The sequence below is a fragment of the Anomaloglossus baeobatrachus genome, chromosome 3 (genome assembly GCF_048569485.1).
Source record: "Anomaloglossus baeobatrachus isolate aAnoBae1 chromosome 3, aAnoBae1.hap1, whole genome shotgun sequence".
NCBI lineage: Eukaryota > Metazoa > Chordata > Amphibia > Anura > Aromobatidae > Anomaloglossus > Anomaloglossus baeobatrachus.
The window spans coordinates 338,635,511-338,657,685 of record NC_134355.1 but is presented as its reverse complement, the minus strand read 5'-3'; the positions used below and the strand labels follow the sequence as shown (position 1 = coordinate 338,657,685).

The 22,175-nt window shown below is 40.8% G+C and overlaps 1 protein-coding gene across 2 annotated transcripts in view; it reads left to right on the top strand.

The window, feature by feature from the left end:
- Positions 1 to 22,175, top strand: part of GRIK2 (glutamate ionotropic receptor kainate type subunit 2) — a 1,450,753-nt gene that overhangs the window by 773,209 nt on the left and 655,369 nt on the right. For both annotated transcript variants that reach the window (XM_075340094.1, XM_075340093.1), the window contains one exon: positions 15,832 to 15,885. In XM_075340094.1, the coding sequence (XP_075196209.1) occupies positions 15,832 to 15,885 (54 nt within the window). The remainder of the gene's footprint in view (positions 1 to 15,831; positions 15,886 to 22,175) is intronic.

The following is a 22,175-nucleotide window of genomic DNA, read 5'->3' as shown; positions in this document are numbered from 1 at the left end:
ACCTCACAGCATTGTGGATCTTCCACCATGCTTAACTGTTGGTACAGTGTTCCTTATAATATTTTTATATGTATATATATATATATATATATATATATATATATATATCTATATACTGCTCAAAAAATAAAGTGAACTCTAAAATGCCTTTTTGTTGTTTGAGTTCCCTTTTTTTGTTTTTAACAATATATATATATATATATATATATATATATATATATATATATATATATATATATGAGAAAAAATTCCAGCTGCACACTGTGAAAAAATAAAATAAATTCTACCATATACATAAATGGAGGTATTTAGAATATTATAATGGCCATTGTAATACCAGCCCAGCGCCCCTTCACGGCAACCTCCCTTGCTGGGTCCTACACTACACTGCATCTTCTCTGGGTTTTAAAAACCTACAAGATCAGCTAGTGAACAGAAAGGGGGCTAATGAAGCAGCCAGGAGTTGGGGTGCAAATCCAGCAAACAGAGCACCACTCCCTGTTATATGCATTATACAATAGAAAAAAACCAGAACGAAACAGGGGTTCCCTTGCTGGCTTCCCATGCTGGTGCTAACCTGACTTCAAACCATACTGGCAATTAATGTTAATGCATATAACAGGGAGTGGTGCTCTGTTTGCTGGATTTTCACCCCAGCTCCTGGCTTATTCATTAGCCTCCTTTTTGTTCACCTGCTGATATTGTAGGTTTTTAAAACCCAGAGAAGATGCATTGTAGTGTAGATCCCAGTAAAGGAGGTTGCCGTGAAGGCGCGCTGCGCTGGTATTACAATGGCCATTATAATATTCTAAATACCTCCATTTATGTATAAGGTAGAATTTATTTTGTTTTTTCACAGTGTGCGGCGGGAATATTTTCTCATATTTATACACCATCCAGATACGCACCTGTTCACATTGTAAAGGTGCTGCCAGTACGGTTTGAAGTCAGGTTAGTACCAGCGTGGGGAACCAGCAAGTGAATCCCTGTTTCATTCTGTTTTTTTCTATTGTATAATATATACTAGCTGTACTACCCGGTTTCGCCCGGGTTAATAACTGTTGTTAACAAAATAGAATGTATTAACAAAAATGTATTCTGCACACAAAAACCACAGAACAAATAGATAGAAATTTAATTATTAAAAGGCAAAAACTAAGCTAATAGGAGCATTTCACAACATGTATTTCAACAACACAGATATTCCACACAGATTTAACTAAATTGGCCAAGTAATGTGCTCCGTCTGTCTCTTTCCAGGTCTGTCTCTTTCGAGGTCTGTCTCTGTCTGTCTATTTCACTGTCTGTCTGTCTCTTTCACTGTCTTTCTCTGTCTGTCTCTTTCACCGTTTGTCTCTGTCTGTCTCTTTCTCTGTCTGTCTCTATTTCTCTGTCTCTTTCCCTGTCTGTCTCTCTGTCTGTCTCTGTCTGTCTCTCTGTCTGTCTCTCTGTCTGTCTCTCTGTCTGTCTCTCTCTATCCATCTCCCCACCGACATCTTATTACCCCACATATAAGCTTCTTATACTATGAATGTCTTTTGGTCCTATAGCAACCAATCACAGCTCCTACTAATAACCTGTAGTTCCAGGCTCCATTTACTTTAATAGAGCCATGTTTTTTAGAGAGTAACTGTAAAGCGCGGGGTTACATTTTCTGGTCAAAACATAGTCTACGATGTTCCCTGGGTCACATGAGGTATCTGTGCAAAATTTCATGATTGTAAATGCGACGGTGCGGATTCACTTTTCGTTTCACTTTTTCCCCATTATGTAGATAAGGGCAAAATTGATTGGTAAATTGGAACGCGCGGGGTTAAAATTTCACCTCACAACATAGCTTATGATGCTCTCGGGGTCCAGAAGTGTGAGTGTGCAAAATTTTGTGGCCGTAGCTGCGACGGTGCAGATGCCAATCCCGGACATACTGTACACACACACACACACACACACACACATACATACACAAATTCAGCTTTATATATTATATATATTCCCACCAGAGTCCCCAGTCAGCACCGCTACAAACAGGATACACTGGGGACACAGTTACAGTGGTGAGCCCTGCTGATAGGTAGAGGGGAGCAGGGACACCTCCTGCACTCACCTGGAGCAGTGCTATAAACACACTAATATTACTATATATGTTCTTTCAACCCATTGCCAAGCGGGATACCTAATCCCTTGCTAGCCCTGAGCACTCCCTCACTACTGAGATGGCTGGCAAAAGCACTAGTCCCACAACTGCAATAATAAAGGCAAGAACAATGAGATTATATGGCACCAGCTAATGAATCATGTGACTATTTGAAGAAGATGGGAGTGGTCACACACCAGCTGCACATAAGGTGAATTAATCAGGCACTGCTACGAGGAAAAACTGACATTAACCCAAGTAGTACCAACAGAGAGTAAATATATTATACAGCCTCACAAGATGATGAGGAGCTAAGATCCCAGAACTGCTCTCACCAACACTATAAGGATGAAAGAAACTCGTGACAATATCCCTCCTTTCTACATGGAGCCTCAGAACTAGAGATGAGCGAACCGGTCCCGGTTCGGCTCGAGGTCGGCTCGCCGAACGGGGGTCCCGTTCGAGTTCGGTTCGTCGAACGTTCGACGAACCGAACTCGAACGTATAGGCTATAATGGGAGGCAATCACAAACATATAAAAATGCATTATAAATGTACACAAACAGTTAATAAACATTGCCATAACACTTACCGGTCCTCGCGATCCCTTCTGCACTCTGTCTCCTGCCGCTATTCCATCCGATGATCGCTGAATCCTCCCGGTGACCTGCACTGCCAGCAGAGATGCAGGACCTATCGTGACATCAAAATAGCCATGTGACCAGTCACGTGGCTATTATCTCATTGGCTACAGACTGGTCACATGACTATGACACGTCATGTAGGACCTGCGAGTGCATCTCTCCGGTACACGGTGCACATATGTGTATCGCCGTGTACTGCTCTAGCACACGGTCGACTCCCCGTTCCGTTAGGAATCGGCTGACACAGCCGGTCATTAACAGAGATCACCGTTGCCATAGCAACGCAGTTAGCGGTGACGTCATCGCTAACCGCGGCTCCGAGAGCACCGTTGCTATGGTAATGCGTCTGTCAGCGTTACCGCTGTTACCGAAGACAGCCAGCAGTGATCACTCACGGAGTGAAGGCTGCACGCTGCTTCCCGATTGTAGTGAGGATTGTACTGAGGATGAGGTTCCCCAGCCCATGATGGGCTGGTGCACCTCATCCTCACTACAATCGTCACTACTACTACACTAGTGAGGATTGTAGTGAGGATGAGATGCCTCAGCCCATGATGGGCTGGGGAACCTCATCCTCACTACAATCGTCACTACTACTACACTAGAAAGAAAGAAGACAGAAGAGCAGGATCGTGGAGGGCTGACAGGGGGTAATAAAGATGGAGTCTCTAATGTGTCTGTGTATTTATTTCTATTAAAGTATTTTTTCTCTGTGTGGTGTTTTTTTTAACCCTTTATTGGAGATTCTTAATGGCCGGGTCAAACGTGCCTGACATTAAGAATCTCTGGCTTAATACTGGCTAGTAAAACAAAGCCAGTATTAACTCATGATTACCCAACAAGCCACCTGGCTCCAGGGCTGTTGGAAGAGTTGGATACAGCGCCAGATGATGGCGCTTCTATGAGAGCGCCATTTTCTGGGACGGCTGCGGACTGAAATCCGCAGCAGAGGCGCCCAGAAACCTCGGGCTAACCTCTGCTGCGGATTCCAATCCCCAGCTGCCTAGTTGTACCCGGCTGGACACAAAAATGGGGCGAAGCCCACGTCATTTGTTTTTTAATTATTTCATGAAATAAGTGAAATAATTAAAAAAAACGGGCTTCCCTATATTTTTGGTTCCCAGCCGGGTACAAATAGGCAACTGGGGGTTGGAGGCAGCCCGTGGCTGCCTGCTGTACCTGGCTAGCATACAAAAATATGGCGAAGCCCACGTCATTTTTTTGGTGGGCAAAAAAATTCTGCATACAGTCCTGGATGGAGTATGCTGAGCCTTGTAGTTCTGCAGCTGCTGTCTGCTCTTCTCCATACAGATAGACAGCAGCTGCAGAACTACAAGGCTCAGCATACTCCGACCAGGACTGTATGCTGAAGTTTTTTGCCCCCTGAAAAAATTATGTGGGCTTCGCCATATTTTTGTATGCTAGCCAGGTACAGCAGGCAGGTACGGGTGCCCCCAACCCCCAGTTGCCTATTTGTACCCGGCTGGGAACCAAAAATAAAGGGAAGCCCTTTTTTTATTATTTCATGAATTTCATGAAATAATTAGAAAACAAATGACGTAGGCTTTGCACCACTTTTGTGTCCAGCCAGGTACAACTAGGCAGCTGGGGATTGGAATCCGCAGCACAGGTTGGCCTGAGCTTTCTGGGCCCCACTGCTGCGAATTGCAGTCTACAGCGGCCTCAGAAAATGGCATTTTCATAGAAGCGCCATATTCTGGCGCTGTATCCAACTCTTCCAGCACCTGCCTGCTATACCTGGCTAGCATACAAAAATATGGCGAAGCTCACGTCCTTTTTTTGTAGTTTTTTGGCAAAAAAAATAAAAAATGCTTCTCTGGATTTTCCATTGCCAGTGAAGGTAACACCAAGCAGTGGGGGTTAGCAGCCAGTAGCTGCTTGGATTACCCTTAGCTAGCAATACAAAAAATGCAGCGGGAGCCCATATATATTTTTTTTAATTATTTATTTAAATAACTAAAAATAAAATGGGCTTCCCTGTATTTTGATTGCTGGACATCACAGTGCTGTAAAAATAAATCTTTAAAAAAATGACATAGCGCTCCGCGGTATTTTTGATTCTCAGCGCAGATAAAGCAGACAGCTATGGGTTGCCACCCCCATCTGCCTGCCGTTACCTTGGTTGGCAATCAAAATACAGGGAAGCCCATTAATTTTTTCTATTTAAAAAATAGTTAAAAAAAAAATGACGTTGGGTCCCCCCATTTTTGATAGCCAGCTAGGGTAAAGCAGACGGCTGTAGCCTGAAAACCACAGCTTTACCGTGGTTGGGGATCAAATGTGGAGGTCCCCTCAGGCTCTTTTTTATAATTATTTTATAAATATTAATAATTACACAATAAAAGTAGGGTCCCCCCCAAATTGGATCACCAGCCAAAGTAAAGCGGACAGCTGTGGTCTGGTATTCTCAGGGTGGGAAGGTCCATAGTTATTGGGCCTTCACAGCCTAAAAATAGCAGGCCGCAGGCACCCCAGACGTGGCGCATCCACTAGATGCGCCAATCCTGGCGCTTCACCCCAGCTCATCCCGTGCCCTGGTGCAGTGGCAAACGGGGTAATAAATCGGGTTGATACTAGCTGTAAAGTAACCTGAGATCAAGCCCAGCAGTTTGTGATGTCATGGCGTCTATTAGATACTCAACATCATAAACTGTCAGTAGTAACAAAAAAAAAAATCGACAAAAGAAATTTATTTGAAAAAACAGTCCCCAAAACATTTCTTCTTTTACCAATTTATTGTAAGAAAAAAAATAAAGGGGTCCCACGACGACTCTGGACCGTCTAGAATATGGGGGGGAGACACTCAGGGAACGTATCCCCCATTTTCTAGAACTGCGGACCCTTCATGTGAGGAGTGTGGGTGCAATGAATCTGCACTCACTCTTCTCGGGTCCACAGCAGCAGAGTCCATGTCGTAATGGTTGCTACCAAAGCTGCAATGCCCTGCTCATGAGGTAAGGGCATGCCTAATCAGGAGAACTACTGTAGAGGAAGCTCTGCTCACTGGTATATAGGTGCTCAGAGGTAATAATAGATAAAATTAGTGAGTAACCTCGGCACTCTAAATCTCCCAGACTAAGTCAGTAAGTCACAACGGATAGTAATGCAAAATCACTCTTTATTGGTCCGTATAAAGAAAAAAAAAATTTTCATAAGCATATATGTTTTTGTCCAAAACAAGTTACAAATGACGTTTCGGCCTGAGCCTTCGTCAGATTGGACTTATCTGCATGTAATCATGAAAAATGACAATAATCAGTATCACATAAGAGTGAGAGAACAATAACATAAACTCGAACAATGTAGAGGTACAATTGGGATGCAGCAAAAAAATTGCAACACAGCAAGAAATGAAACACATGATACAAATGTCATAATACAGTACAAGGACAATATAGTAATGACAAATATGGGGTCAGAGTAGACTTAGACAGCTCTGGTATGAAAGAGATGTCAATCATAAAGTAACATGTGCAGTAGGTGTAGAGCTACAGTGTGCATGGCAGAGCTAATGGGTAGACCGACCATAGAAAAAGAATGGAGAAAAAGGGGAGAAAAAGTGGAGAAAAAATGGAGAAAAAAATGGAGAAAAAGTGGAGAAAAAGTGGAGAAAAAAATGGAAAAAAAGTGGAGAAAAAGTGGAGAAAAAATGGAGAAAAAAATGGAGAAAAAGTGGAGAAAAAGTGGAGAAAAAAATGGAGAATAAGTGGAGAAAAAGTGGAGAATAAGTGGAGAAAAAGGGGAGAAAAAAATGGAGAAAAAGTGGAGAAAAAGTGGAGAAAAAGTGGAGAAAAAAAATGAAGAATAAGTGGAGAAAAAGTGGAGAATAAGTGGAGAAAAAGTGGAGAAAAAAATGGAGAAAAAGTGGAGAAAAAGTGGAGAATAAGTGGAGAAAAAGTTGAGAAAAAGTGGAGAAAAAGTGGAGAAAAAAATGGAAAAAAGTGGAGAAAAAGTGGAGAAAAAAATGGAGAAAAAGTGGAGAAAAAGTGGAGAAAAAGTGGAGAAAAAAAATGGAGAAAAAGTGGAGAAAAAGTGGAGAAAAAGTGTAGAAAAAAATGGAGAAAAAGTGGAGAAAAAGTGGAGAAAAAATGGAGAAAAAAATGGAGAAAAAGTGGAGAAAAAGTGGAGAATAAGTGGAGAAAAAGTGGAGAAAAAGTGGAGAAAAAAATGAAAAAAAAGTGGAGAAAAAGTGGAGAAAAAGTGGAGAAAAAGTGGAGAAAAAATGGAGAAAAAGTGGAGAAAAAAATGGAGAAAAAGTGGAGAAAAATGGAGAAAAAGTGGAGAAAAAGTGGAGAAAAAAATGGAAAAAAAGTGGAGAAAAAGTGGAGAAAAAGTGGAGAAAAAATGGAGAAAAAGTGGAGAAAAAGTGGAGAAAAAAATGGAGAAAAAGTGGAGAAAAAGTGGAGAAAAAGTGGAGAAAAAGTGGAGAAAAAATGGAGAAAAAATGGAGAAAAAGTGGAGAAAAAGTGGAGAAAAAATGGAGAAAAAATGGAGAAAAAGTGGAGAATAAGTGGAGAATAAGTGGAGAAAAAGTGGAGAAAAAGTGGAGAAAAAAATGGAAAAAAAGTGGAGAAAAAGTGGAGAAAAAGTGGAGAATAAGTGGAGAAAAAGTGGAGAAAAAGTGGAGAAAAAAATGAAAAAAAAGTGGAGAAAAAGTGGAGAAAAAGTGGAGAAAAAATGGAGAAAAAGTGGAGAAAAAAATGGAGAAAAAGTGGAGAAAAATGGAGAAAAAGTGGAGAAAAAAATGGAAAAAAAGTGGAGAAAAAGTGGAGAAAAAGTGGAGAAAAAGTGGAGAAAAAATGGAGAAAAAGTGGAGAAAAAGTGGAGAAAAAAATGGAGAAAAAGTGGAGAAAAAGTGGAGAAAAAGTGGAGAAAAAATGGAGAAAAAAATGGAGAAAAAGTGGAGAAAAAATGGAGAATAAAATGGAGAAAAAGTGGAGAAAAAGTGGAGAAAAAAATGGAGAAAAAGTGGAGAAAAAGTGGAGAAAAAAATGGAGAAAAAGTGGAGAAAAAGTGGAGAAAAAGTGGAGAGAAAAAGTGGAGAAAAATTGGAGAAAAAATGGAGAAAAAAATGGAGAAAAAGTGGAGAAAAAGTGGAGAAAAAGTGGAGAAAAAGTGGAGAAAAAGTAGAGAAAAAATGGAGAAAAAAATGGAGAAAAAGTGGAGAAAAAAATGGAAAAAAGTGGAGAAAAAGTGGAGAAAAAAATGGAGAAAAAGTGGAGAAAAAGTGGAGAATAAGTGGAGAAAAAGTGGAGAAAAAGTGGAGAAAAAGTGGAGAAAAAGTGGAGAAAAAAATGGAAAAAAGTGGAGAAAAAGTGGAGAAAAAAATGGAGAAAAAGTGGAGAAAAAGTGGAGAAAAAGGGGAGAAAAAAATTGAAAAAAGTGGAGAAAAAGTGGAGAAAAAAATGGAGAAAAAGTGGAGAAAAAGTGGAGAATAAATGGAGAAAAAAAGTGGAGAAAAAGTGGAGAAAAAATGGAGAAAAAAATGGAGAAAAAGTGGAGAAAAAGTGGAGAAAAAGTGGAGAAAAAGTGGAGACAAAAATGGAAAAAAAGTGGAGAAAAAGTGGAGAAAAAGTGGAGAAAAAGTGGAGAAAAAAATGGAGAAAAAGTGGAGAAAAAGTGGAGAAAAAGTGGAGAAAAAAATGGAGAAAAAGTGGAGAAAAAGTGGAGAAAAAGTGGAGAAAAAGTGGAGAAAAAAATGGAAAAAAAGTGGAGAAAAATTGGAGAAAAAGTGGAGAAAAAATGGAGAAAAAGTGGAGAAAAAGTGGAGAAAAAAATGGAAAAAAAGTGGAGAAAAAGTGGAGAAAAAAATGGAGAAAAAGTGGAGAAAAAATGGAGAAAAAAATGGAGAAAAAGTGGAGAAAAAGTGGAGAATAAGTGGAGAAAAAGTGGAGAAAAAGTGGAGAAAAAGTGGAGAAAAAGTGGAGAAAAAATGGAGAAAAAGTGGAGAAAAAGTGGAGAAAAAAATGGAGAAAAAGTGGAGAAAAAGTGGAGAAAAAGTGGAGAAAAAAATGGAAAAAAAAGTGGAGAAAAAGTGGAGAAAAAGTGGAGAAAAAATGGAGAAAAAGTGGAGAAAAAGTGGAGAAAAAAATGGAGAAAAAAATGGAGAATAAGTGGAGAAAAAGTGGAGAATAAGTGGAGAAAAAGTGGAGAAAAAAATGGAGAAAAAGTGGAGAAAAAGTGGAGAAAAAGTGGAGAAAAAGTGGAGAAAAAAATGGAAAAAAAGTGGAGAAAAATTGGAGAAAAAGTGGAGAAAAAATGGAGAAAAAGTGGAGAAAAAGTGGAGAAAAAAATGGAAAAAAAGTGGAGAAAAAGTGGAGAAAAAAATGGAGAAAAAGTGGAGAAAAAGTGGAGAAAAAATGGAGAAAAAAATGGAGAAAAAGTGGAGAAAAAGTGGAGAATAAGTGGAGAAAAAGTGGAGAAAAAGTGGAGAAAAAGTGGAGAAAAAGTGGAGAAAAAGTGGAGAAAAAATGGAGAAAAAGTGGAGAAAAAATGGAGAAAAAAATGGAGAAAAAGTGGAGAAAAAGTGGAGAAAAAGTGGAGAAAAAAATGGAAAAAAAAGTGGAGAAAAAGTGGAGAAAAAGTGGAGAAAAAATGGAGAAAAAGTGGAGAAAAAGTGGAGAAAAAAATGGAGAAAAAAATGGAGAATAAGTGGAGAAAAAGTGGAGAATAAGTGGAGAAAAAGTGGAGAAAAAAATGGAGAAAAAGTGGAGAAAAAGTGGAGAAAAAATGGAGAAAAAAATGGAGAAAAAGTGGAGAAAAAGTGGAGAATAAGTGGAGAAAAAGTGGAGAAAAAGTAGAGAAAAAAATGGAAAAAAAGTGGAGAAAAAGTGGAGAAAAAAATGGAAAAAAAGTGAAGAAAAAGTGGAGAAAAAAATGGAGAAAAAGTGGAGAAAAAGTGGAGAAAAAGTGGAGAAAAAAAATGGAGAAAAAGTGGAGAAAAAGTGGAGAAAAAAATGGAGAAAAAGTGGAGAAAAAGTAGAGAATAAGTGGAGAAAAAGTGGAGAAAAAAATGGAGAAAAAGTGGAGAAAAAGTGGAGAATAAGTGGAGAAAAAGTGGAGAAAAAAAGTGGAGAAAAAGTGGAGAAAAAATGGAGAAAAAGTGGAGCAAAAGTGGAGAAAAAGTGGAGAAAAAAAATGGAGAAAAAGTGGAGAAAAAGTGGAGAAAAAGTGGAGAAAAAAATGGAAAAAAAGTGGAGAAAAAGTGGAGAAAAAGTGGAGAAAAAGTGGAGAAAGAGTGGAGAATAAGTGGAGAAAAAGTGGAGAAAAAAATGGAGAAAAAGTGGAGCACCCTTTGGTGCCTTTCATGTGGCACGAAGGGGTGCTTAGCTTTGTATTTAGCCAAAAAAATGAAAAAAAAAATGACGTAGGGTTCCCCCTAGTTTTGTAGCCAGCTAGGGTAAAGCAGACGGCTGCAGCCTGCAGACCACAGCTGGCAACCTCACCTTGGCTGGTAATCCAAAACTGAGGGCACCCCACGCTGTTATTTTAAATTAAATAAATAATTTAAAAAAAAAACACGTAGGGGTCCCCCAAAATTGGATCACCAGCTAAGGTAAAGCAGACAGCTGGGGCCTGATATTCTCGGACTAGGGAGGTCCATGGTTATTGGACTCTCCCCAGCCTAAAAATAGCAGGCCGCAGCCGCCCCAGAAGTGGCGCATCCATTAGATGCGCCAATCCTGGTGCTTCGCCCCAGCTCATCCCGCGCCCTGGTGCGGTGGCAAACGGGGTAATATATGGGGTTAATACCAGATGTGTAATGTCACCTGGCATCAAGCCCTGGGGTTGGTGAGGTCAGGCGTCTATCAGATACCCGACATCACCAACCCAGTCAGTAATAAATAAAAATAGACGACAAACACATTTTTATTTGAAAAAACACTCCCCAAAACATTCCCTCTTTAACCAATTTATTAGAATGAAAAACAAATCCAGGTCTGGTGTAATCCAAGGGGTTGCCATGACGATCCACACTGTCCCAGTCAATGAAGAGCAGAATGTTCCCCATTGGCTGGGAGAGCAGTGCAGTGACCTGAGCTAACATCAATGGGTAAGCCCAGGTCACTGCAGGGGATGACAAGTGCTGCTGTCAGCGAGGTACATTACCTGCGCTGATCTCCAGCACACTGACAGCCCCTGTCACTGAGTTCAATGACCGGCGCCTTCACACCAGGTATCGCGAGAGGTCCGTGACGTCACCGCTAGTCAGTCTCGGGTCGGAAGCGAGAGGTGATGTGAAAAGCGGCGGCCATGGAGGACAGTGACAGCGCTGAGGTCGGGATGGCGGGACTTCATCACCGCAGGTAAGCCGAGCGGGGGTGTGTGTGTGTGTGTGTGTGTGTGTGTGTGTGTGTGTGTGTGTATGTATGTGTACATGCCGCGGGCAGGAGGGGGCGGAGCGAGCTGAGCGGGGAAGTGTGGGCTTCCTGCATGTAACTAAGATAAACATCGGGTTACTAACCAAAGCGCTTTGCTTGGATACCCGATGTTTATCTTGGTTACCAGCTTCTGGCAGGCTGCCAGCGATGGCTCCTGCACACTGTAGCTGTAAAAAGCCCTGCTTTTTGCTGCTAGAACCGTTCTCGAACGTATCTAGAACTATCGAGCTTTTGCAAAAAGCTCGAGTTCTAGTTCGATCTCGAACAGCCCCAAAAATCACTCGAGCCCCGAACTGGAGAACCTCGAACCGCGAACTGCGCTCAACTCTACTCAGAACCCTCAAAACTGGACTTGTCCAAATAGGACCTATTGAAGAGATGCACTAACACACTAGTATTTCCCTCTGCTGTCACATAACTATTAAGATAATTCTAAATGCAAACCAGAGGAAGTGGTAATAAACTAGGTTCTGAAGATGCAACAAATCTTCTGAGTAGTGATGGGCGAACCACCCCTATGTTCGTGTTCGGGAGACTCGCCCGAATGTTTTGTAAAGTTTGAGTTTGGGATCTGAGTTATCATGAATTTGCATCCGAACACCGAACTTGGACTTTACAGTTATGGGATGCAGCGGAGGGCTGTAAAATAAAGAATACAGTTAATAATAAACATTGTCATTATACTTACAGGTCCTGTGACGCATCCCGCAGACTCTTTCTCACGCCACGTCTGCTTCCGATCATCGCTATGCCCTCCTGGTAACCATCACTGATGATAGGACCTTCTGTGACATCATAGCCATGGGACCAGTCATGTGTGAATGTTGTATTACCTTGTTGGTTACAGACCGGTCATATGGTATGACGTCATGTTAGGTCCTGTCAGTGCATCTTGCCGGTACAAGGTGCTCGTACAAGCATCTCAATACTCGGTATTCATGGCAAGATGCTCGGCACATGCTCGGTTCCCTCTCTCTGCATGTTAGTGCCCTTTAAAGTCAGCCCACATGCAGGGATTGACTGTCACAGCCGGTGATGAATAGCGGCGCCGGGAATAAAGTGATCGGAGATAACCATTGCTATAGTAACCCGCCCGTTAGGTTACTATGGCAAGGGTGGCAGCGGTGACGCCATCGCTTACCAACACCCATTGAGTGATTAGACTGCACGGGAAGCAGAAGTGTTCATCTTCCCCTGTGCATTCTGATATAGCAGAGCTGCATGGGTTGAAGAAGAAAGAAGACAGAAGACCAGGTTCGTGCAGTGGTGAGAGGGAGTAATATATATGTAGCCTCTAAGTGTGTTTGTGTATTTATTGCTAATAAAGTATTTTTTTCTCTGTGTGGTGTCTTTTCGTAACCATTTATAGGAGATTCATTATGGCTGGGTCAAACTTACCAACTTATGGTTTTAATTAAAAAATGCTTTGTCCCAATTAATTTGCATAGCACTGTATCTAAACATATTGTTGTTACCCCCAGTGCCAGCCGTTCAAACACTGCAAGTGGCTTGCACAGGGCTGAGCACCAAGCGTACCTGAGCATGGCGATGCTTGCGCTAGTTAAGTTTGCACATAAAGCATTCAACCGCCGAATCCAAGCTTTGGGGTTTTTTATAAATTGGCATTCAGTTTAAAAACTAAACCCAAGGCCCCAGATTCCCACTTCTACCTGATGTTTTTAGTGGACACCCATATATATTCATTCACACACAGGTCCAGACCTGTAAATGGAGTAAATATAAACACCCTGATTGCCTCCCTACAAACAACCAAGGGAATGGCACTTTTTAGATATTGTTACGTATTGCTAGAAAAACCCCACTAAAATAACCCTTAAGACTGCAGCAAAAACATGCTCCAGTCTCAGGATGAACCGCAAGTGACCAGTATGAGGGGAGGACACCCCAATTGGATGGGTTTAACAAACTGCCCCTGAGAGATTTCTTCCCTAGGGAGTAAAACAGGGGGCAGTCTCTTAGCGGATCTCTCCCTGAGGCACCGATGCACCCTGATAGCAAAGCCCATGGCGGCTTCCAACGACTCAGGTGAAGAATATTGAGCTAGAGAGGCTTTCAACCTTCCTGACAACACCTGGCTGAAATGACTCCTCAGTTTTATAAAAATGGCACAGTATATGAGTAAGGTATGCTATTAAATATTTTTAGGCTGTTTGCCCATGATGAATTTTTGGTGAGTTTTTTATGCTGCATATTTTTGCTGTGTCAAAAACATAGTGTCGTCCAGTTATAGATAAGCGGATGAGATTTAAGCGGGGTTTACATACAGAGATATCGCTAGCGATATCGCTAGCAATATCGCTAATGAACGTACACGCCCCCGTCGGTTGTGCATCACGGGCAAGTCGCTGCCCGTAGCGCACAACATCGCTAACACCCATCACATTATACTTACCTGCCTAGCGACGTCGCTGTGGCCGGCAAATTGACTCCTTTCTAAGGGGGCGGTTCGTTCGGCTTCACAGCGACGTCACTAAGCGGCCGCCCAATAGAAGCGGAGCGGCGGAGATGAGCGGGCCGAACATCCCGCCCACCTCCTTCCTTCCTCATTGCGGGCGGCCACAGGTACGAGGTTGCTTTTCGTTCCTGTGGTGTCACACATAGCGATGTTTGCTGCCGCAGGAACGACGAACAACCTGCATCCTGCAACAGCAACGATAATCGGGATTACAATGACTGGACAACGATCAACGATATGGTAAGTATTTTTGATCGTTACCGGTCGTTCCTTCGGTGTAACACGCAACGACGTCGCTAACGAGGCCGATGTGCATCACGAATTCCGTGACCCCAACAACATCTCGTTAGCGATGTCGTTGGTTGTAAACTCCGCTCTATAGAAAACTTCTACCCACTGTGCAGCATAATGCAGGTAGAAAATGCACATGCAATTTTAGTGCATTTCCACAGTGGAAATGCATAAAAAACGCATGTAATCTGACCATGAGAATATCATTAAAGTTTTGTCAAAACTGAATGCAAGGAAGTATTAAAACAAAGCAGTTTTATTTAAAACATAACACATCAATAAAAGACTAAAACCACAGAGTTAAAACATGATGAAAATGCAAGTTAATAAATGAAAGCAACTAATTTATATAATAGTTGCAGAAATTCTGCAACATCAAAAGCTCATCGTGAAAACGTAACCTTTTATACAATTCATATATGATGTATTAGCCTGTTTTATACATATTCCTACTCTAAAAGTAAGAATTAAATACATTCAAAATAATATTCACAATATTCTGGTAGAATATGAATTGAATCATAGAGTAATTTTGTGTGTCTAATAATAATTCATTAACAAAAAAAGACAGTTGCTAAAGCATACAAACCATGAATGTAAGTAGATAGACATGCATTACTGCTTAAGGAAATCTAGGACAAACTGAAATATTTAGCATACAAAAATGGCCATTTCTATATCTGCCCAGTAGCTGCGTCAAGGCATATCTTGTATACTGGGTACTTACTCTCTCTGGGTTAAAAACCTCTATATCAATCGGCAAGTGGGAACCTGCTACTAGATGATAAAACACCTGTAACTAATGGGGGAGGGGTGCACAATCAGAGGGCATGACTACATAATCTAGATATAAAAAAACTGATGGGACGCCCAACATGCAGTCTAAACAGGTGAAAAACTGAACATGATATATAATAACAAAAAATGACAGTTGCACTCTGAAATGCTAAAGCATGCAAACTATGAATGTAAGAATATAGACATGCATTACTGCTTAAGGAAATATAGGAAAAAATTAGATATTTAGCATACAAAAATGGCCATTTCTATATCTGCCCAGTAGCCACATCAAGGCATATCTTGTATACTGGGTACCTACTTTAATGTCTCTCTCTGGGTTAAAACCTCCATGTGCATGGTCAAGTAGAAAGCTGCTACTAGAAAATAAAATACCTGTGACTAATGGGGGAGGGGTGCATAGTGACTCAATAATCTAGACAAACAAAATGCATGCAATCTACTTATGAGAATATCAATAAAGTTTTGTCAAAGCCAAATACCAGGAAGTATTAAAACAAAGCAGTTTTATTTAAAACATAACACCAAAAGACTTAAACAGCAGAGTAAACAACATGATAAAAACACAAGTTAATAAATGAAAGTAACTAATTTACATAATAGGTGTAAAAATTCTGCAACATCAAAAGCTCATCGTGAGAATGTAGCATTTTATATACAGTATTTCATATATGAGGTATTAGCTGTTTTACACATGTTCATACTCTAAAGGTAAGATTTAAATACTTTAAAATAATAATCACAATATTCTGGGAGAATATGAATTGAGGCATAGAGTAACTGCTTATGTCTAAAAACCATTTATTGGCAATTGATCAAGTTAAAAAAACAAATCCATTTCAAATAGATAATCCAAAAACTTCAATTTGAAAGAAATGGATTCACTTGCAACCTGTTTTTTAAGGTAGACAAAACATTTGTGTTTGCACAACTTTTTTTGTCTTGCTAAGATAATTGATGGCTACTTGATCCGTTTCAAATGGATGATTAAAAGACAGTCGAAGTCACATTAACTTTTTGAACCTTTTAACAAACTGAGATTTGAATGAGATCATTGTGAAACTTACTGTATTCTTTGTTTTTCAGGCATTGGCAATGGGAATGATGACGGAATATTACCATTATATTTTTACAACTCTGGTAAGTCATTTTCTAAAATACATATATGTTCCTTAGCAATTGCAATAAGTCCACTGTATATGCCAATGTTCTCCTGCACATACAGGATTACTAAGGGCTCAGACTTATATGTGTATGAATGCTATATATCTATATAAAAAAGGATGCATAAGCTAGGTTACCCAGTGTTGTTCATTACCAGGATTCAGTAGTTAAAAAGTATATTTTCCCAGATACGGCAATATTTGCAATTTTTCCATGACTCATAGTTTTTTAAAAATTTGTCATGAAGACTTTAATGAAAACAGAAATTGAGGTGAACTCAATCTAACTAAACACACTTCTTGTCAATCAGCGTCTTAAAGGATCTGCAGCACTCCAGCAAATATCAAGTCCTCTTCACTGCTTAGGAAGCACATCTCTGTACTTTTAGGTGTAACTGTCTGTTATTGCATATTAGTCTCATACACTTGAAAGTGCAAAGCTGTAGTAAACTGTACTAGCCAGAATGATCACTACTTAACATAAGATGTTTTATCTGGCACAGGAATACCAATAAATGGTGTACTATGCCATGCTGAGAGATTTCAACTCCAAATCAAATACTTGGCTTTGCATTATAGTCCAAATGCCAGACATCGCTTTGATTCCTTTTAACCTTTTCCTGACATTGGACACCAGGCATGTCTGTTTTACACATTGTTCCCGAAAATGGACATACTACATAAAACTAGGTGAAAGCTGTGCCAGGTGCAATCATCACAGGCAGTAACTCTAACTGAGGTACTGCAGCAAGATCCAGGGGCTGTACTGGCACCATTAAATGGCTCTTTAATCCTCTAGATGTTGTGGTTGCATTCCTAAGTTATTACCACATAAAGCGGCACATGTCAGAATTGAAGGTTTTTAACCTGTTCAGGAAGGTGAAAACTGAGTGCATCAGAAAGGGGTTAAATATGGTCTGATAGCAGATTTCTAACTGTAATATCAGTGTTCTGTAGTACAATTAGAAACACGTACAAGATTGACTTTTACTTCATACAAATAATGTCACAAGTGCTTTGTGGTTGGTCTTAGACAAGTCAAGTGCTTAAAGAGGTTGTCCACTACATTTACATTGATGGTCTGTCCTTAGGATAGGTCATGAGTGTCTGATTGGTTGGGGTTCAACACCCAGCAACCCTGCTGAATAGCTGTTATTGGTGCCAGCGGCGGAAGCTGGTAGCTGGAAATGCTCATTTCAGGATCTACCCCATCCTCTGATGGTGGCTGTGGCTGGTACCTTCCATTCAAATCATTAGGAGGCGGATGTGCAATACTATGCCACAGTTGCTATGAGTTGATGGTGCAGCTCTGGAATTGAGTATTTCCAGATGCCTGCTCTTGTCCCTAGCACTGAGAACAGCTGATCTGTGGGGTTGCTAGGTGTTGGACCCCAGCCAATCAGATAATGATGACCTAAGGATAGGCTATCAATGTAAAAGTAATGGACAACCCCTTTAATCATTCACTAAAACCTACACAATTCCTTCCTTCTTGTATTGAGTGATGCTGTTGTTGTAGGGGATCTGTCTATAAAATTTCATGACTGTGCAACTCACTTGAGGAAAACTACAAACTCTCTGCCTGATCTGTGCCACTCCACTCTAGTATTAACCTTCAATGCGCTGCTAGCTGTATGACATAGGTATGTAGCACATGTTTTATGAGTTACTGATGCCAGTGCTCACAGAAGGAAGATGTCATCGCTTTTAATGGCACTAAAACAAACAACATGAATACATGATTTGAAAGCCAAATGGTATCTTCTGGAACTGACACTGCCAATCAATGCAAGTGGGAGGCATTAAGAACTGTTAATTAAAAACATATAAATAACTTCCAAACTCATGCGCATACAGAATGACATTTAATTTTCTTTGCAATAGTAAGTTGATCTTCATCAAAAAATATATATTATCTACAAATATATTATCTAGTGCTGGAATTTGTTTAGTAGAGAGACATCCACTGACAGACTCCTTAAAATGGAGCAGAGATTTGTCAGAATTGTCACATTGATATGTACAGTGTGCATGTAGGGAGGGAGTCTGTATGGTGGGGGTTAAGAAAACAGATGCTAAAGTCTGCTATTTATATACTGCTATTAGGTCAATTTTATGAAATATGGAAATTTGCTTAGAGTTTAACTTTACTTTTTGCATCTTTGCATGTGGCCTTTAATATGAGTTCTCATTATACAGTCAGTTATGGGAATGTATTTGCTCTAACAATGAGAATTAATTCAGATGACGGTAAGAGAAAAGCATTTAATAAATTCCAGAAAAATATTTGAACTATACCTGACCACCTGACCCTATAGATGAAATAAGTCCAGTTTAAATTATTAACAATTTTCAACAAACTGAAACAAACCAATAAATATTTTATTTGAAAGTACATCTGAATAAAACCATGTTCATGAATTCATTAAGGATATGCTTTTCCGAATGCACACATCAAAGCTGTATGATAATGAAAAACACTTGAATTGCTTGGAATTATTTTCCAGGAGGTGAAATGTTATTTAAGTCCTTTCTCATATGATTATTCACTATCAAGGTTATACAGTATGTAGTCATTTTCTAGCCTTAGGTAAGTTTTCAAAAACACGCAAATTTACGAAAAATAGAAATGTTGACACATTAATTTTTCATTTGCATTTATAAACTTCTATATATTCTCTGTGATTGCTATATAAATTTATAGCAGGAATCAACAAAAATGATGAGCTCCAAATCAAAAATCAAAATGTATTTTTCTAGGATTGGTGTAAACAGTAGTTCTTTAAATATTACAACAATAGAATAGAAGGGAGACATATTCTTTAAATAACTTTTCAGTAGAGATGTGTAAATTTATTTGAGTGAATAGGTGGCGCTGTGCTAGAGTTTGTCTCCTTTACTGGAGAGACAATTTGAATATTTCCCAGAGGGGCATTGCAGCTATAAGTCCCCTTACCTGGCAGCCAGACTGGCTTGCAAAGTCTCCTTAAGGAGAATAGTGTTCCCCCGTGGTCCCCACATAGCTTTCTCATGAGCCAGATCAGACACCCCCATACTTTGCACTGACGAGGGGCAAGCACCCCGAAACACCGTGTCTGCAAATTGGGATTCTGATCTGGCTTATATATCCTGAGTCATATTGCAATGGATTGTTGAAAATCCACTTGTGACTTTTAGGATCGCTACTTCCAATAGGTGGCGCTGTGCTAGAGTTTGTCTCCTTTACTGGAGAGACAATTTGAATATTTCCCAGAGGGGCATTGCAGCTATAAGTCCCCTTACCTGGCAGCCAGACTGGCTTGCAAAGTCTCCTTAAGGAGAATAGTGTTCCCCCGTGGTCCCCACATAGCTTTCTCATGAGCCAGATCAGACACCCCCATACTTTGCACTGACGAGGGGCAAGCACCCCGAAACACCGTGTCTGCAAATTGGGATTCTGATCTGGCTTATATATCCTGAGTCATATTGCAATGGATTGTTGAAAATCCACTTGTGACTTTTAGGATCGCTACTTCCAATAGGTGGCGCTGTGCTAGAGTTTGTCTCCTTTACTGGAGAGACAATTTGAATATTTCCCAGAGGGGCATTGCAGCTATAAGTCCCCTTACCTGGCAGCCAGACTGGCTTGCAAAGTCTCCTTAAGGAGAATAGTGTTCCCCCGTGGTCCCCACATAGCTTTCTCATGAGCCAGATCAGACACCCCCATACTTTGCACTGACGAGGGACAAGCACCCCGAAACACCGTGTCTGCAAATTGGGATTCTGATCTGGCTTATATATCCTGAGTCATATTGCAATGGATTGTTGAAAATCCACTTGTGACTTTTAGGATCGCTACTTCCAATAGGTGGCGCTGTGCTAGAGTTTGTCTCCTTTACTGGAGAGACAATTTGAATATTTCCCAGAGGGGCATTGCAGCTATAAGTCCCCTTACCTGGCAGCCAGACTGGCTTGCAAAGTCTCCTTAAGGAGAATAGTGTTCCCCCGTGGTCCCCACATAGCTTTCTCATGAGCCAGATCAGACACCCCCATACTTTGCACTGACGAGGGGCAAGCACCCCGAAACACCGTGTCTGCAAATTGGGATTCTGATCTGGCTTATATATCCTGAGTCATATTGCAATGGATTGTTGAAAATCCACTTGTGACTTTTAGGATCGCTACTTCCAATAGGTGGCGCTGTGCTAGAGTTTGTCTCCTTTACTGGAGAGACAATTTGAATATTTCCCAGAGGGGCATTGCAGCTATAAGTCCCCTTACCTGGCAGCCAGACTGGCTTGCAAAGTCTCCTTAAGGAGAATAGTGTTCCCCCGTGGTCCCCACATAGATTTCTCATGAGCCAGATCAGACACCCCCATACTTTGCACTGACGAGGGGCAAGCACCCCGAAACACCGTGTCTGCAAATTGGGATTCTGATCTGGCTTATATATCCTGAGTCATATTGCAATGGATTGTTGAAAATCCACTTGTGACTTTTAGGATCGCTACTTCCAATAGGTGGCGCTGTGCTAGAGTTTGTCTCCTTTACTGGAGAGACAATTTGAATATTTCCCAGAGGGGCATTGCAGCTATAAGTCCCCTTACCTGGCAGCCAGACTGGCTTGCAAAGTCTCCTTAAGGAGAATAGTGTTCCCCCGTGGTCCCCACATAGCTTTCTCATGAGCCAGATCAGACACCCCCATACTTTGCACTGACGAGGGGCAAGCACCCCGAAACACCGTGTCTGCAAATTGGGATTCTGATCTGGCTTATATATCCTGAGTCATATTGCAATGGATTGTTGAAAATCCACTTGTGACTTTTAGGATCGCTACTTCCAATAGGTGGCGCTGTGCTAGAGTTTGTCTCCTTTACTGGAGAGACAATTTGAGTGAATTGTAATTCTCTTCAAATTAAAAAAAAAAATCTGCATTCTGTATATTTTCCTTCTTGCTCTCCACAAATGGCAGCCGCTATCATGCAGAACAGTAGATTCAGGTTAAAAAGAGAAGTAAAAGGTTAAAAAGAAAAAAAACATTCACCTCACTGCTGACCTCTGACCAGCCCTGCTTCTCCAAACCCGCTTTCCGATCCTTCACACCTTTGTATTTCTCATCTCTATCCCAGTGTTCCCTCCAGACGTGGGTTTCCCACCTACTTGCAGGCAAAAGTCCTGACTTAGAGAAAACAATGTGCTAAGACAGCTACTGCGCATGCTCCAGGGCCTATTTGTGGCCATAAACCCAAGGCTAACTTGAATACCGGCTCAGAGACGTAATGGAATTGTGGTGGTAATGAGCATCAGAAAAAGCTGGTAAAATGAGGGGTGAAGTATGTTTTTTTCATGTTTAACCTTTTATTGGCAGCTTACCTTTTGCTCTCTAGTCCTGTGAGCCTTTGTTACATTAGGTTTCCAGTCCAGTGTTCACAGTAGGACAAGGCTCTTGTCCACCAACAAGCCTCGGCATTCACTGAGCAGGCTCTATAGATTATTTATGTCTTGAAGTTCCAACCTACAGTGAACACTGCAAAGTGACTTCTGGCCCTGGAGGTCACTACATGTGTTGTTAGCTCTTAGACCTGCTCGTGACAGGAAGCGCCAGCCTAGATCAAAAACCCCACCAGAGATGTCACACGACGGAGGTGAGGAGGATCAAACAGTGGGCAGGGAGCAGAGGGAGAGGTAAGAGAGATGAGTGGAGGGTGAATATAAGTGTTTTATTTTTATATCTTATCTTTGTTATGCTTTGAGGTCTTGATAGTCATCACAGCATTAAAAGGAAAAGAAGAGAATAAAATTTGTGGAGAAAAACTTCTCTGCAAATCGATTGTCTTGGTAAAATATCCCTGAAGTTGAAGTTTAACAAAGATAATCATAAAACGTCAACCATTTTGTAAGAATGGTAGCCTCAACTGAAAAATTAAAAAGGGAAAAATAGCAGTTTTATAAATTACTAGCTATAGTACCCGGCATTGCCCAGGATAGTAAGTGTCTCTCTGTTTCTCTCCCAGTCCCTGTCTGTCTCCCTCTCTGTGTCTGTCTCTGTCTGTGTCTGTCTGTCTCTCTCTGTCTGTCTCTTATCCTATTTGTCTGTATCTCTTTTCCTGTCTGTCTCTGTCTGTCTCTCTGTCTTTTTCCCTGTCTCTCTATCTCTTTCCCTATCTGTCTCTATCTCTTTCCCTGTGTGTCTCACTATCTCTTTCCCTGTCTCTGTCTGTCTCTTTCACTGTCTGTCTCTTTGCCTGTCTTTCCCTGTCTGTCTCTTTCCCAGTCTGTCTCTTTGTC